The 16,598-nt window shown below is 41.1% G+C and overlaps 2 protein-coding genes across 5 annotated transcripts; one reads left to right on the top strand and one right to left on the bottom strand.

Annotated features, from left to right (window-relative positions):
- Window positions 1-515: 515 nt before the first annotated feature.
- Window positions 516-9,746, bottom strand: LOC122866029 (protein phosphatase PTC7 homolog). 2 transcript variants are annotated; one of them, XM_044175139.1, is made up of 6 exons: window positions 9,069-9,746; window positions 6,249-6,428; window positions 4,977-5,175; window positions 3,718-3,856; window positions 3,476-3,605; window positions 516-3,037 (listed from the first exon to the last, which is right to left on the bottom strand). In XM_044175139.1, the coding sequence occupies exons 1-6, from the start codon at window positions 9,268-9,270 to the stop codon at window positions 2,979-2,981; spliced, it is 909 nt and encodes a 302-aa protein (XP_044031074.1). In that variant the 5' UTR covers window positions 9,271-9,746; the 3' UTR covers window positions 516-2,978. The 2 variants fall into 2 exon arrangements, with proteins under 2 accessions (XP_044031074.1, XP_044031075.1); XM_044175140.1 differs by having other exon boundaries at window positions 3,733-3,856; window positions 9,069-9,728.
- prnpb (prion protein b) lies at window positions 8,185-15,109 on the top strand. 3 transcript variants are annotated; one of them, XM_044175136.1, is made up of 4 exons: window positions 8,185-8,472; window positions 10,071-10,237; window positions 10,784-11,196; window positions 11,293-15,109. In XM_044175136.1, exons 3-4 carry the CDS (start codon window positions 10,791-10,793, stop codon window positions 12,249-12,251), a joined length of 1,365 nt encoding a protein of 454 aa, XP_044031071.1. In that variant the 5' UTR covers window positions 8,185-8,472; window positions 10,071-10,237; window positions 10,784-10,790; the 3' UTR covers window positions 12,252-15,109. The 3 variants fall into 3 exon arrangements, with proteins under 3 accessions (XP_044031071.1, XP_044031070.1, XP_044031069.1); XM_044175135.1 differs by having other exon boundaries at window positions 8,208-8,472; window positions 10,784-11,313; window positions 11,410-15,109; XM_044175134.1 differs by having other exon boundaries at window positions 8,208-8,472; window positions 10,784-15,109.
- The last annotated feature ends 1,489 nt before the right edge of the window (window positions 15,110-16,598 follow it).

Below are 16,598 nucleotides of genomic sequence, written 5' to 3'. Positions count from 1 at the left end.
TTGTAAATGTACTTTGCTTCTTTACATCACTGGTGGTTTCGCTGCAAATTCATTTTTATGGATTTTCTCAGGTAGGCATATATGCAACTACCTGGCATACACGTTTGTATGCATATATACAGTGTGTCATTATTATTGAAATGTAGATTTTTAAACATGAAGAGCTCAATCATTTATCAATAAAAGTTAGAAAAAAATAAGTACCTGCTCTATTAACTTAATTTCTTTAACCTGCTTCAATACTTGCACCAACAGTAGAGGGTCGTAGCAAAGAAAGTAGTCATATAAAACATGGTAAATGTGTACTGTCAGTACAGAAATGTCATCATTCGATAGATAAAAAAGTCAACATTTTCTCAACCACACTGGAGTATACTGTAACACAATCTGCTTCACTGAAGCTGTCAATCTTTTTGCAAGATTGGATGTGTCCTTTGTGAACAGTACATCTGATTCAGAAGATGAAACTCTTCAAAACATGGAATGGCGTCATGAAAATACTCAAACGAATTTAGTATAAATACTAGATTCTTTATTTAAATATTGTACATATTTTAAAACATATTTACATACATTAGACCTGCATTGTTACACTGTAGACATAGATGTATCTTTCATTCGCACAAACATCGCTTGCTGAAAAGAGGACAATCATATCATACAGACTGCAGAAGCACCTTTGAGAACGGCTTTACAGGAGAGAAAGACAGGGGCGGACTTCATTTACGTCAAACACTGGGCAACATGACTGAGACGAGACAAGCTTGCAATGACAGGAAAGGCCTCTTGATTACAGGTCTAGCTATTAAGGCTGAAACTGTGCTCACCCTCATGCTGTAAGTTCACAGCATCATCACCACCCTTCCTTCTGCATGTGGGTTACATTCTCTGACAAATATAGGGCTATCTCTGAAGTAAATACAAGTTCAGAACCTTTATACACCATTTATAAACCATTCTAAACACAAGACAACAACTGTGTGAAATTAACATTGTAAAATGGTGCCAATAGCGGAGACATAAACCATGCAAAAAGAACAGTACAGACAATAGGACAGACAGTCTTCAAATAATTGTCTCCATTGTGTTTATGAGAAAGAAACACCATGTTATCTTTACAGCAGGGCTTACAGAGCAGTGCCCAAATGTGTTTATATATGGCTTTCCTTCTTTGGCTTCATAAACCTGTCTTATACTTTGTTGCAACCAGTCATATATAACTTAAACCAAGAATATGATACAACTTTTGTTCTGAAAAAACAACTTTAGGCATAGAAAAGACATTTTAATGTCCCACTGAACATTTCCACCCACACGTCTGGCCATCACACACGATTCAGAGCACAAGGAATTTACAGTATTGCTGTATGACGTTTGTAACAACAAAGCTTAGAGATATACACAAAGAAAATGTGTCTTTGGTGCACCTGCTTTTAAACTGCAGAGACATTGTCCAAACCACCTGGGTGAGCTGTTAGACAAAAAGGGACAGACTATCATGAGCAGAACAGTATTATCAATGTCTTTGATTAATGTAATTTGATGCAGCACACACGTTTACACACACTCATTACATCATGGTGACCATGTTCATATAAAATCATGTCAAGTCATATACATACATCTGAATTAAAAACGAGAAGCAGCAAACAAATGTAAAGGGAAATAAGGAACTGAGAAATAAAAACAAATCTCTCACACACACCTCATTCTTGTTAAGATAGCGGGATCGTCGTCATCCATCACACATATTCCAACACATGCCAACACTTGAAACTCTTACTTTCAAAACTAAACGTTAAAAAAAAAATACATCTTTTCCTTTAAATTCACGCCTGACCTATCATTGCAATTGTAAGCATTCCCAGACGCTAGCTTTAGCTCTGTGAGATAACAAATATGAACATTAAATACACACATTCCAATAACCCCCCCACACACACACTTAACATCCCTCACTTCCACACAACTGCTGCAGCGATCAATCTCAGCAATTATCTTCTTGTTCATTTCAGCAAGTGGAAGTGTGGGATTGATAAAGCTCACTTCAAGATCAACATCTGTACAAGAAAATACATTTATGAATGCATGTGTACATCTTCCACAATAATAACGAAATAGCTCTTTGCTTTAACAACCAAAGCAAAGACAACAGAAAGGCCAGAATGTAGCCCTAAAAAACACACAAATATTTACAACGTATCAGGATGTGCGCACCGACAGATCCCCCAGCCAAGTGACACAACCTGATCAACCTTCATATGTAATCTCTAACAAGTGTTATTGTTTCCCTTTACAGATTTCTTTGATCTGAGCAATTACTAGTTAGCTCTCCCATCGTTCACATTTCCAAAACCCAAGACACTGAAATCCTCTTAAATCTCACTCTAATAACACCCATCCATTCCCAACATCAGCTTCCTCCGTCCATCTATATGCTTTGTTCAAACACAACAAGGAACAGATTAACAACCGGGACAACAGAGACAGATAGCTGGGTTCAACAGTCAACTCTATCATTACTCTCTAAAGAATCCCAAACCATGGCTTACTCCTCTTATAATATCACTTTTTTTAATACACGAGGGCCACCAGGTTTTAAAGCCCTCAGTCAAAGCAAACTGTCCCGCACTGTCTCTTAGTCATATCACCTAAAAAGTGTTGATGCCACGCATTGAGACATGGGAGACTGAAAGGCAGCCCTCAGCCCTGTCGCACTCAGCTCCTCCTGCATCATGATCAACATGAAAATGTCCTAGCTGCCTGATTCCCCTCAACCGTTCAAGCACCAAAACAAAACAGGAAGAAAACAAAATGTACACGGGTGGACGTCAGCCCCGCAGCGAGGAGTGTGCGTTGTGTTGTTGGGCCTCCCCTGTCAGCCCACAGGATGCAGTGCATTTTGGGAGGGCTGCGGGTGGAAGACTCAGGCAGACAGGAAGGAAGGACCAGCCCCAGAGAAGCACACACACACACTTTTAGTCTGTATATTCAGCCACAATGGAGAGCAGCACCGTGATATCATCTGGCTTCCCCCCTGTAGAATAAGACAAAAGAGTGTGAGGAACCGTGCCAACACTTATCACAAGGTCAAGCAAAGTAGGCCTGGAATCTGCCCCCCCCCAAGTGCAAAGCTATTTGGAACTGACTGACACTGAACGCTGGAAGCATAATGACATTTCCCTTTTTATTTAGCTTTGGCCCAGCCAAGCCAAAGGTGTGAATGCAGCCAAAGATAGCCCTCAACTTGTTTCTTTTATGTCTAAATATTGTGAACATTATGTGTTTTTTTACAAACAATTTTTAAAAAGGACATTTTAATTAATTTACAAACAAATACAACAATTATGCAGGCTATAATACATTTTAGAATAATATATCCACTTCAAATATGTGTAAAGATGTCTTAATAACATCTGAATTCCATGTACTGTTTAAAAGGGACAACACAGCATCTGAAGCACAGTGTACGTACCTCTTACATTCAGGCCATTGTCACAGGCAAACTGTGCAAAAGGGGACATATAGTTGGGGTCATAGGCAAGGTTGTGAGCTTGCTTTGCAATACTCTGTGCAGTCTGCAGGACACTGTCATAGTTGGTAGTCTGAAATGAGCAAAGATATAAAGCATTAAATGTGGAAAAACGTAACATTTCTCTGCATGTATGTTCACTTTATAACTAGATACAGTATGTGTGAAAGCATGAATAAACTGACATCCAGATGCAACACCTTAAGTTTTTTGAGCTCCTGAAGAATCATGTAGTCTGGCATGTTGTCAAAGAGGCCATCGCTTGCCGTCAAGATGATGTCACCAAGCTGTACGTCAAAGGAGGAGCTGTCAGCTGCTTCAGGACTAGAGGAAACGAGGGCACGGCAAGATCAGTCATACAATAAAACAGGAGCATGCAGCGCATGAGCTGCTGTCAAAAGTTTCCAACATGTAATTAAGGAGGTCAGAAGTCACACTGCCAAACCGTGAGGGTGGGCGTAGTGTGGGCATTTAATCTGACAGCTGACTCGGAAGCAGCCTGCCCTGTGTGTCCTTACCAGACGCAGAGAGGTCCTGTTGCTTGCTGGCGCCATACCCAAGACTCAGGTTTATTTCCCGGGAGCCTTTAACCTTATGTTTGTGCTTTGTCTTGAGGGTTTTATTTAATTAATTTTAAGGTGACATACCACAAAACCATAAATGTACCTTATAAAAAGGGACATTTACTTGTTGAACAGCTAAGTCTTAAAGTTACAAGATTAAACTAGTGGGGGAAAAAAGAATTCAAAAGCAGGACTTGAGACTGCTCCAGATGGATTACAAAAAGGTTTATCCCTTATTAACCAGGCTGCCATTGTCAGAATCAAATTGTGACACCTATCTGGGTAGCCTGGCAAGTATGTATGCATGCTTGTGCTTGAAATATAACTTCAAGGGGGAACATTTTGGAACAACATTCTTAATACTACTTAATGCATATTTAGTTGCTGCAGTTGTCTGCAGGCAGTAAAAAAACACTACAGTTGTAAAGGTAACATCCATAAAGAATGATTTGTGTTGTTGCCACCGAGATTAGCCAAAACCAGCTAATAAGACATCTGTATCCATTCTTTACCTGGAATACACACTCTGTAAATTTCCCAACTTCTTCTCTTAAAATTCTGATATTTTAATGCACAAATATGTCCATGTGCTGATGAGTATAGTGTTTTATTAGGTTGTGGTGGTAGTAAAGATGATGGCATGTTAACCTTTAAAAAAAAAATCACTGAAATGTAAACCAAAACAACAAACTATAAACATGATATAGGAAGGTTTTCCATGCGGGCAATATAATAAAGCACGATCAAGTAGTTGAGGCGGCTATGCGGAGGCGTAGCCTAGTTTGGGCAGGAGTGTGACACCAAAGCAGGTCTTGTTTATTCTGCAAACACTGTCTGAAAGTTCTGAATCGCAAGGATGTATCCAACACTGAGCTACTGACCTGTCACTGAGCACCACCCCTTCAGCTCCTGGAGGAGCGATGGACAGCTGGAACGGCGTGTTAAAATAGTGCTGCTGCTCATCTGAGCGATGAACCACCTCTCCACCCCGAACCACCAGGAAGCCCGAGTCACCAAGGTTACACGTGTGTAGTTGGTGACTCCGCCGATCCAAAACCACGATACAGGCTGTGCTGCTTCCTACAAACAGGAGAATAAAGCAACAATAAAGTTTAGAAAATGCAAACATAGCTTTTCCAGTTTGGACAGAAAAGAAGTACAGGCTGAATTTGTGGTTCATTTCTCTTTCTAGGAGGTAGAATGCTGCCAGAACATCACTGCCTTTGTGTGCACCTTCCTTATGAATTTCATGCTTCCGTAGTAGGTGGGTGAGATTATTATTCAATACTCAAGTGGCCTCGCACCAAAAAGTAAAATCTAAAATAAAAACAGAGAGAAAACACACACAAAGGTCATGGACTGTGCTTGTCCCACATCCGCAGTGACTTTAATTGCCAACAAGTCACCTTGAGCAGGGAAGGTCAAGCACAGACCTCGTCACGGCTTACCAAATAAAAGTAGGCCATTTGACAAACATCGTGACAAGGGGGAGGAGGTTAACATTTAGTGTCCGCGCTGGCTACGAGTCAAGGATATCGAGTCTCAGATGAATTGTGACCTTGGTCTCATGTTCGACATGTGAATGCTTTTAAAAACTGTTCAACCTTCCTGCAGTGTCAGTTACAGGTGGATTCTTGACCTTTTGGAGCTCTGGTATGAGGCAAATGTTCTCCATGCATAAAAAGGAAAATTGTCTAGCCCCAGAAGGTCACGGAGTCTAAACTTCCAAGTGTCGAAAATACAGCCTGATCAAATTAGTTAGTTACCTCACAGGTATTACATCACTCTGTGATAACTCACAGCCCTCACACAAAACAATACACTGGGTGAAGCTGAAGTTGTATGTTTAAAAAAAACTGTACTACCATTATCTGTCTCATTTGCATATTCCTTCATCCTTTCGTGTACCCTTCTGCCTGGTTAGAAAAATACATTTGACATGCAATTTAAATGGAGAGAAGTTCTGTCATGACATGGAAATATGTTATGCATCTCGCCAAGCAATGCCACTACACAGTCTGACTCATCCTGCAGCTAGCTTATTTATTTCTCAGAGTATGGCTGTTCACATAGGAAACATGAATCACTCCACCACTGACTGAGTGTGTACCATAAGATATCATCTGTGTGTGTTTGTGTCTGTGTGTACTCACCCAGCAGGGGAACTTTGTTCTGTAGAAGCTCATAATAGCCAGAGGTCAGGATACCCACTGGATTACTTGGAGTGAAGCGTCCCTCCTTCACCAGTCGCTCACAGGTTCTCATTAAGGTGGCGGAGAACTGAGATGGGTCGACGCCATAGTCACGCCAACCACCTACACCGTCTGCAACACCTGATGGACAAAAGGAGAGTACAATTTAAATTTTAGTTGTTGTTTTGGTCCTTACTCACCTGCAAACAAGTGCTAACATTTTTGTCATACTATGTGATGACGAGTATCAAGGCATTGTAGGGCTGAAACAATAAGCTGATTAATCAATAGTCGATTTTTCAAGACAAATGCCAAACATTGTCTGGTTCCAGCTTTGCAAATGTGAGGACTTGCTGCTTTTATTTGTCTTGTGTGATAGTGAACTGAATATTCTTCTCAGACAAAACAAGCAATTTTCATTCTACATTTTATAGAACAAATGATTTACCAGTTAATCTAGCAAATAATTGGAAGATTAATCAATAATTAAAAACAATTGTAAACTGTACATGGACACATGCTGACACTGATGTGATGCACCAAACCTCAGCCCCACCAAATGTCATTAAAATATTATAATTACAGAAGGCGACATCAACATGTCTACATCTGCAGGTCTATAATGCTACTGGTATTTCTTTCCTTTCCTGTAGGTGGCACTGCTTTGACAAATACCCAATGGCTCCCCCATGCAGACAATCGTCACCACGCTAAACGTGAATGTGTGAGTGAGTTCCACAAGGTGCTTTACATTTAAACACAATAAAATGATGAGGTTGTCATTATTGCAGTTTTTTCTTTTTCTTCTTTTTTTTTTAAAAAAGAAAAAGAAAAAAAAAAGAAAAATGTATTTCGTTCATTATCCCTTCACATTCTGTTAAATCTGTGCCCTAATTATCTAACTTACCTCTACCGTAAAAATGTTACCTGACTGGATATGTTACGCGTCATGAACCAGCTAAAAATTCTAACCCTTCAACAAATGTAGTCTACTTATCTTATAATATATGTAACCATAATCTTTTGCCGTGCAATTTCACTGCTAACTGAATCCATTCAAGTATGTACTTGTCAACACCGGATTCCATACTCCATACAACATTATTAGTGGGAGTACAGTGACTCTAATCTCTGTATGAATTCTGTATCAGTGTAATTTAAGTATATTGCCATATGCTGTGGACTGCTGCTTAACTGTGTGTGAAGAATAAACTTTCATTTTTATTGGTTAAGTAGTCCATGCTAGTCAGTTGGGTGTAAAGTAATAAACCCAAGCTATACGGTATGCATGGTTTCACCTCAGATACCTTATAAATGCTTACCACTGATGGAGTTTATTCTGAAGTGAAAGGAAACAACCTGCATGACTGAATTATTAATCAGCCCTGTTTCTGCCATCTCTTGAAATACTTGCTCTGCAATTACCTGTTTCATCTTTGGTTTTCAGTTACAGCACCCCAGCTGGTCCCAAACTACACACCACAGCTGTAGTGGTGGATAACACAACGCTTTTTAGATGAATCAAATGATAGACTGGATTGGAGAGAAATGAATTGAACTAATTGATCCTGGACTAATTCACCAGGATGATATTGGATGACTTAACTGGATATCTGCTCAGTGTATAATATCAAGTTCAAGAGCCAAGGAGAAAGTGGCAAGAAGAACAAACAGTCCTCGGATTAAAATGCATCATCCAAAACAAAAACAAATGCTTTGGTTGACTTTTTAAGTCAGAGCTGTAGACCACGGAGAAAATAATGGCTGCTCATTTTAAAACAGAAAGAACAATATGGTATCATATTTGAAAACAAGTATTGTTTCAGTTTCTCTTTGTACCGCAAATAAGAAACCAAAATTACACCCTAGGAATCCCCTGAAATGTTCATCTGCAGTGTTGAAAGAAAAGGCCCATGATCCATTACTGTAATTCAAGCCAAAAGGCAGCGTTATTTTAAAAACAACAACAGTCTTGATAACCACCCCCAGTCACTTCAGAGGAGTTTACTACATACTTCACTACCACGCCATTTCTGCTTGCCATGTGTAACACGTGAAGCCCTGAGGGGATTTTGTTCCACAGAGCTGGCTATTTTTTACTTCATATCTTCAAGCTAATCAATTAGGACTGCACATTACTAGAAACATATGGAAAACACCGTGTACGTATCATCCAACTCAACAGGTTCGTCAAGTATTTCGCTCTGTTTACCCTCCTGTTAGCTGGACAATGAAGACAAAGCATTTGGACCTCAGCTAGCATGCTAATGACGCTATTAGCAACATGGCCGCCTCCATGCTCAACCATTCTGACCTTTGCAAGACATTGTAGTGTTAAGTCTGAGACGTTGTAAGAAGGTCGTTTTCAGTCCGGCCCACTTTTTATGAAGCGTATCTATACCTCCTAATATGATGTGTTTAATATTTTGCATTACCGCCGCGCATTCTTCAGTTGGCGCTAATCTAGGTGAAAGGTCATTCGGTGTGTCACCTCAAAAACACTCTAATGGCACATAATTTAGCTTATGCATAAAGTGACATGATTGCAGCTGCACTGATCTTCTGTGAGCATTTGCCGGGCTTCAAGTTCACTGCTAACGTAACGGTTGCAAGGGGAGAAAAGTTATGGCTCTGTTTTTGGAGGGGGTGGGGGCTGGTGTGTTTTCATCCGAGGGGTCGGTGCACGTGCAGGCTAGCTAACTGAAGGTCACCTGAGCACAGAGGGTGTCTAACATGCATTTGCAAGCATTGATACAGTGTTTTTAATGCCAGAGAGCTTACCCAAAACATCTGCGGTCCTGTGCCGCGCAATGAAGCAGGCATCATCTCCGTAGCACATCCCTTTCTTCAGGATCCCCTTGCGAAAGTCTTTACCGAAGCCATAACTGGCGCTGATCAGGCTGTAGTCCCGACCGTCCGTCTGAGAGAGTCCGCCCAGGACAGCCCTGGCTACCAGTCTGCCATAAGACAGTACGGATAACATCCCCTAGCAAGGAGCAACCCCGTCTTGTTTTGAGTACGCACACGCTGTCCCTCCTCTCTCTACCCGGCCCGGCCGCCTGCCTGCTAGGATACTTCTTCGGATCAAGCCCCGGCTGTCTGTCTTTATCCGTCCATTCGATCCCGACTGGCCCGCTTCCGTGAAATAGTAACGTTAGCCCAAACAGTTGCTAATTCGCATAAAACGCCACCGTCCGCCCTGACCAGTTAACGTGAAGTTTATGTCTCAGGTGTGGATTTCTTGAACACAGTTCCTCCGCTAGGCTCTCTCCTTCCCGACATGTTTCCACTGTGTACAGGACAGAAATCTGCGAGTACATACGGGTGTTTGACCGTTTACAATCCTGACGTCACGGCTCACCTCATCCTCCAATGACAGAGCCGCATGCAGCCCCGACAGACCTGCAGTTCCCAGACCTGCCGACAGCTCAGATACACTGAACTGCGCAGGACTCGGATGTGCGCTTGCTCTAAGTACCTGGACGTAACGGACGGGCTTCACGCCATTTAACTTATCTATAATATGGTATATTTGTGTTAATAATAAAGTTATTTCCTAATTTAAGAAGGGCTCCAGAAAGCGCAAACCCACTAAACTCACAGAAAAAGTTATATCCGTCTTTTAAAGCTACCTGTTGTATAGTAAAATATAGCTCCAGCTAGGTTAGCTAGGTCTAGTTGGTGTCCATAAGTGGTATAGAAATGAATGTAAAACACTTCTGAAAATATAACATTTTTGTTTTTATTGGGGTTTTTTGGCTTCATGATGATCATCTCATGAAGTTTTTCTACCACTATTCCCGACATCGGTCCTTGCTGTGCATCCAAACGAGCGCCCACCCACCAGACGAAACCACCCTGATCCAGAGCCCATAACGGAGCTGAGAGAGGTAAGAGAGACAACAACGCATTATTACCATCGAAGCACACAGATACACCATCAATTCACGGTAAGAAATAATTCACTTATACTTAATGATAATACGTCTATGTGGGTAGGCTCGATGAGAGAACAAAGCCCTCACATTATACTATGATTTAGCAGTGGCTATGTTCAACTGAGCGAATGGGCAGGATGATAATGATGCAATGATTGGTACTCACTATTTTAAAAAATAAAAACAGGTCTTTCATCGTTTACTCGTCTTTGTTATGGCTGGTATATTGATTTCATTAATTTATTTATTTTTAGATTAACCAAATGAGAAAATAATGATGACAGTGCTCTGCTTGGATATCTTAATACTTAATTACGATACTTTTTAAAGGATTGAATAAGACTATTTGCTACTATATGGCCTGTAGAAGAATATAAATGGTTATATTATAATCCATTTTTACTCATGTTGCTCATTATTAAATGGAAAGGTAACACTAGGCTATGTTGCACGTCATCCTAACAGAACATGCTGGAAAAAGAACAGGGAAAGCAATGTTTGTTTTTATAATGCTTTATTGTTTTTGTGATCATTGCCTTGAAACGCTTTTCTCTTTAGGGCCATCATGGGGAGGTTGTGTGAGATGGCTCTTGTGTCCCTTCTTATTGTGTTTCTCCTGAACACTGACTTGACATGGGCTAAAAGAGGTAGCAGCAGCAGCAGCAGCAGCAGCAGCAAGAAAACCTCATCTTCCAGCAACAAGGGTGGGACATCAAAACCATCCAGTCCCAATCGAAAAACCAATCCATATCCTTCTGGTGGAAGTTACCCTCATCCAGGAACAGGCAACACCAATCCAGGAGGAAATCCAAGACAAAACCCAGCAAGTTATCCAGGAGCCGGTAGTAACCCCAACCAGTATCCTGGTAGAGTCAATCCTGGAGGTAATCCAAACCAGAACCCTGCAGGTGGCTATCCAGCAGCAGGTGGCTACCCAGCTGGAGGAGGTTATCCTAACCAGAACCCTGCAGGTGGCTACCCAGCTGGAGGAGGTTATCCTAACCAAAACCCAGGGAGAGGGAATTATCCAAATCAATATCCACCTGCTGGAGGCTACCCAGCAGCAGGTGGCTACCCAGCTGGAGGAGGTTATCCTAACCAAAACCCAGGGAGAGGGAATTATCCAAATCAATATCCACCTGCTGGAGGCTACCCAGCAGCAGGTGGCTACCCAGCTGGAGGAGGTTATCCTAACCAAAGGTCCCCTTACCAGTACCCAGCAGCAGGTGGCTACCCAGCAGCAGGTGGCTACCCAGTCAGAGGGGGAAATACAGGACAGGGTTGGGGTCAGCCTGGTGCAAATCCAGGGGGTTACCCTGGTGGAGGGATGGGTGGTTACCCCAACTGGAACCCAAATAATAAGATCCTCAGTCCCCGCTATGGTGGAGGAGGCTATGGATATGGTGGTCATGGGATGGGAGGTTCTCCTTTCTCTCGTTCTGTGCAGGGTATGGGATACCAGCCCAAGTCTACAGGTTTTGCCAAAAAAGCCATGATGGCAGCAGGCGTTGGTGCTTTGGCTGGAATGGCCGTTGGATATGGACTAGGGCGCTTCCCTCGACCACATTTCAATTTCCGCAACCCTGAAGAAGAGCACTACTACAACAACTACATGTACCGTCGTTATGGCTCTCAGTCCACAGATGAAAAAGACTTTGGCCGTGATTATGTCTACAACCTTCCTCCACGGGCAGAGTCTTATGAGAAATTCATGGGTCGCTGTATGAATAGGACTGACCTTAAAGATCAGGGCAGCAGCTCTTCCACTCCTCAAAGTCTGGGTGGAGGTGATGAGGAGGATGATGACACCGTCAGCATTGAGGAGATCGGATACCCAGCCCTAATTGTGCAATTGAAGGCCCGGCGTTGTGTTGAGCAGTACATGGTCTACTCTGAGCGCTTCCTGCAGAAACGAAAAGCCGAGCAACAACTCCAGCCTAGTCGCAGCAGCCCTCTTAGCTTCGGAGTGATTCAGCTTTTCACCTCCCTCTTCATGCTTCTGTCCAGCATGCTCCTTCTCCAGTGAGAACAATTAGTCTTCCTTTCACCATACCCCAAATGGATTTCTACTTCCATTATATCTGCACGTCCACATACTTCTAATGTATATTATCTCCATATCATCAGCCATAGCTGTATACTTAATGGGTCATATTTAGTCAATCATGTATTATTGCAGGAGAAAACTAGCAAAAGGTAACAAAATGGTGATGTGTGTATAGTAACTGAAGGAGTAGATTTAAAGAGGGTGCAGTCAGTTTAAGATTTTACAGTTTTGTGTTGCACAAGCAGCACTATTTTTTTTCTGTTAATTGTTTCAAGAATTTATTTAGCACCTCTGCTATTTTGCACTTTTTTACTCCACCGAACTGAATACATAGAAAAGAGATTCAGGTTACTTTAGTTCAGTTTTTGCGACAATGTGTTACGACAATTAGATCTGCTACTGTGTAAAATAGGAATGTGACGATAAGAGTTTTATATATGTACAAAAACATCCAATTAACATCATTGCATTCATCCATTCATCTGTACTGGACAATTCAGAGTGGACAGAGGGATTTTTCAATTGGTGAAATATGCTTAATCAGAAGGAAATTTTATTTTCATCAAATATAGAAAAGTGTTTACGCTTGGGTTCCACTATTAAATTTGGACACGTGTAAACATAAGAATACAGAGTTGAGCCATATTAGGTTGGAGACCAATCATCAAGGTGTTTCAGCATTTAAAGAAATGTAACTTTGACCCATTTAAAAAGATGGCTTTCAAAGCAGATTTTCAGATTGTCAGTGCAACATGCAGGTCTAGTGATAACTTCCAAATAATGTAGTTTGACAATGGAAACAAAAAGCAGTAAAGGAACTATATTTTCATTTTTGGATGAGTTATCACTGAGAAAGGAGAAATAAATGCCTTCAGTCCACAATGTGGTTTGCCAGCGGTTTGCTCAACTTGATATATGGATCTGTGATAATGTGAGGAGCCGTCCGTTGGGCGTGATCAGGTTTAATGTTTGATTCTGCGTTGTTGTGTAATGGCCAAGACGAGGCCATTTAATGGTCGCAAGATAAGTGTGCACGAGCATTTTGGTACAAACACCCTAATGGTGTTTACGTATTGCAAGATGATAATACCGTGAAGTATTTCCTGTAAACTATTATTAAGTCAGACTTCTCTCATGACCTCAAAATTGGCGAATTGGTGAATCAGTTCAAACCAAATGATGGAGGCCATTTCCGTGTGAACAGATGGTTTAATATCCCACAATGAACGGTTAAACACTTGTATGACAAAATAAGACTGAAGGTGTCCTCAAAGTAAAGAATAGCCCTACTCCTTCTCAGGTACATGATACTCACACATTGTTTGTTTGTTGTTCAGCTGCCTGTAAAATCCTGGATTGCATGTAATAGCTTTGACAGTAAGGTGGCATCAGTGAACAAATGGCATCATTTGTGGTGTAGTGGTGTTGCTACCTTGCCTGCAGCTGTTGAGGACAATAATTGCATTTGTTGACGATTGCGCCTGATGCTTTTAACTTGTGCAGTGCTAGCTTGGTGAAAGCTGGGATTTGATTTGAACAATTCAAGACTTTAATCCTAAATTCTCGCATCCCAGCACTTACTCTGCTTTATTTCTGTACCTTAACCTTACTCATCACACACAGTCTCCTTATGTCACATCTGTCGTCAGTCAGAGAAGATTAACACTGCAACTGGAAGCACTGGCACTGGCTTAAAATTGCCTGGAAACAGTGGAAGTTACAAAGGGCTTTGCTTCACTGTCACATGAATACTACTGTGGCGGCCAGGAGATTTGTTCCCATACCTTTTGCCAACCTTGGATTCATGTTTCCAGGCATGCTCTTAAGTTTCCATACTTCCCAGGCTTGACCCGATCAGAACATCTCTGCATCTTCCTCTCACCACCTGAATCTTCCTGTAGCACAGTGAAATAGTCATAGGTCAGTTGTTTGCGGGTCTGTAAATACCTCTGCTTGCTTTTCCTGAACTCAAGCCTCTCCTGGCTGTCATGGTGCGCGCAAAAACTTTGTTCTCCTTTTCCTTTAAAGTCAGTTTAATGGACTTTCAACTCTCAATGGGTTTGTGCTGTTGTGTATAGTGACATTTGTCAGTACACTATTTCTTTGTGTTTGTGATTCTTTTACTATTTTAGCTTGTTTTCTTTTATCGGACTGTTTTAATTATTTCTTTCTGGGTTTTGTAATGCACTTTGTTACTGTGTTTTGAAAAATGCTACATAAATTAAGTTTGCAGGCTCTCAATGATGCCATTTTCAAGATATTTTCACCCAAGTAAAGTCACTGCTCATTTCAGTCTGCTATTTTGAGTCTGACTACAGGTGCATTCAGTAAAGTCTGTTGTTGGTAAGTTCACACACATTATTTAGTGTGTAAGAACTTATGTGTAAAGTGTGCTTCTGTCCAAATACTTGCAAAGCATACTGTACAGTATATCTGGAAGTGATTTTATAGCGGTGGTCCTTTACTTTGTTCTTTCCAGCCAGTCTTACTTCATATTTCTTTTTTATTCTTTTAATCTCCCAGTTAATTCGTTTTCATACTCCTCCCAGGGTTTTTACTGTTCATTTTTGATTCTGTCAAAATGTTTTCTATCGATCAACAGTTTCACATTTTCATACCATCTAGGCTGTAGAATATCTTTAAAGTGCACTTATGTCCCTTTAGGATTAGATATTCTGTAACCATGTCATTGAACTTGTACTGGGAGTACGGACATCTGTGTGAATCTTCTGGTTTTGACTTGCAATTGTAAACACGTTGGGTTTCTCATCAAACAATATGACTAATATGGTTTGTCATGGATGTTTATGTGTTAAATAAAATAAGTAACAAAATAATGGGTGTTCTGCCTAAATTATATAATTTCACAAACACTGTCTCAAATTCTTGTTTACAATCTACTTCAAACTAATTAAATATTCAAATAAGAACACCAAAGAGTGAAACAAAGATGAACTAATTCTGTTTCCTAACCAGAGTAGTTACTTGCAGATCTCAGCCACCATTTGATGGCAAGTTTCTGTCATTCTGCTGTTATGAACCATTTGTATTGGATACACTGTATGTGCAGTTTCTGAATTAGGCACTTTTCCAACCTTACACTATACTTTAAGCAAATCTTTTTATTTAACAGTGATGCATTGAGCAGTTTGATATATTTTGTTGAATGAAAAAAGGTATCTGCAACAATTAGTCGATCGACAGAAAGGTTTAATTCATTTGAAATTTGAAAAACGAGCAAAAAAGTGACCAATTCTCCCATTTGATGGTTCCCGCATCTCAAATAGGATCGATCGATTAATCAGGAAAATAATCAGCAGATTAACTGATAATGAAAATAGTTGTCAGCTGCAGCCCTATAGTCAAAACATGTTTATATTCCCCAAAAGAAGGTGTCATATAGTCACTCATATTGACACACAGCCCAAGTTCCTTGTTATTTAAGTATATCGAGTCAGTAAGATATCAGTAAAATAACCTTCACATGTACGTTTTTATTGTAGAATGTATACCCTAAGGTTGCTAAAGTCCCAGAAAAAAATACAAAGAACATGACCTCAGTGTTCTCAATGGTAGCTCCGGCCCTGCAATCATATACAGTTACAGTTAATATTACCTTTTTAAAGATAAAACTTGGGCAAACATTATCACCCTATACTAAACAATAAAGGACAGGAAGGATCATTTGTTGAAAGGAGCTTTTATTTCATTTGATTTGATAATCGATCGCTTTCCCAGTGAGCAGATGTTGTATTAAATGTGTCTTATCCATGCTGCTATAATGAAAGACACCACATGTGTGAGAAAGGTGTTAGTCATGGGAGCAGGGGCAGCCGCTTTAACAAAGGCTCTCCAGAGAGACTGGTTGTGAAATCGTTGGCCTTCGTTGTGGTAAAGCCGCTGATCTTGCTCAGAGGAGGCTGTCTTATGGCCGTGATGATTCCCAGATCCATGCTTTGGCCTACCAAAGAACCCCAGCCCGTACCCGGTGCCCGTGCCACCCAGCATCCCGGCTGCTGCTGCTCCCGCCCACTTCAGGCCCTGCTTGGAGAGGCCTCGGCTCTGGGAGGGAGGCGCTTTGTCGCCATCGCCTTTTCCTCGACCCCTGAAGACGCCTCCACGCTTACTGTATGCGTACTGTGCACCTGGGCACAGAGCTGCCATAAGCAACAGCCAAACCCACAGTGAGAGAAGCTTCTGCTGGGCAGTCATTACTGCAGATCTGTACCCTGCAAAAACACATCTACAGGTATAAATAAAAGAGTGGTGGTGAAGGGTGAGGGTGAATAACCAGAACATTTTTTGTGCTTTATTTTTGCACAGTGT

This window comes from Siniperca chuatsi, linkage group LG18, assembly GCF_020085105.1.
Source record: "Siniperca chuatsi isolate FFG_IHB_CAS linkage group LG18, ASM2008510v1, whole genome shotgun sequence".
In the NCBI taxonomy this organism is placed as follows: Eukaryota; Metazoa; Chordata; class Actinopteri; order Centrarchiformes; family Sinipercidae; genus Siniperca; species Siniperca chuatsi.
The sequence above is the reverse complement of the archived record's forward strand: the minus strand, read 5'-3'. Positions and strand labels throughout refer to the sequence as shown.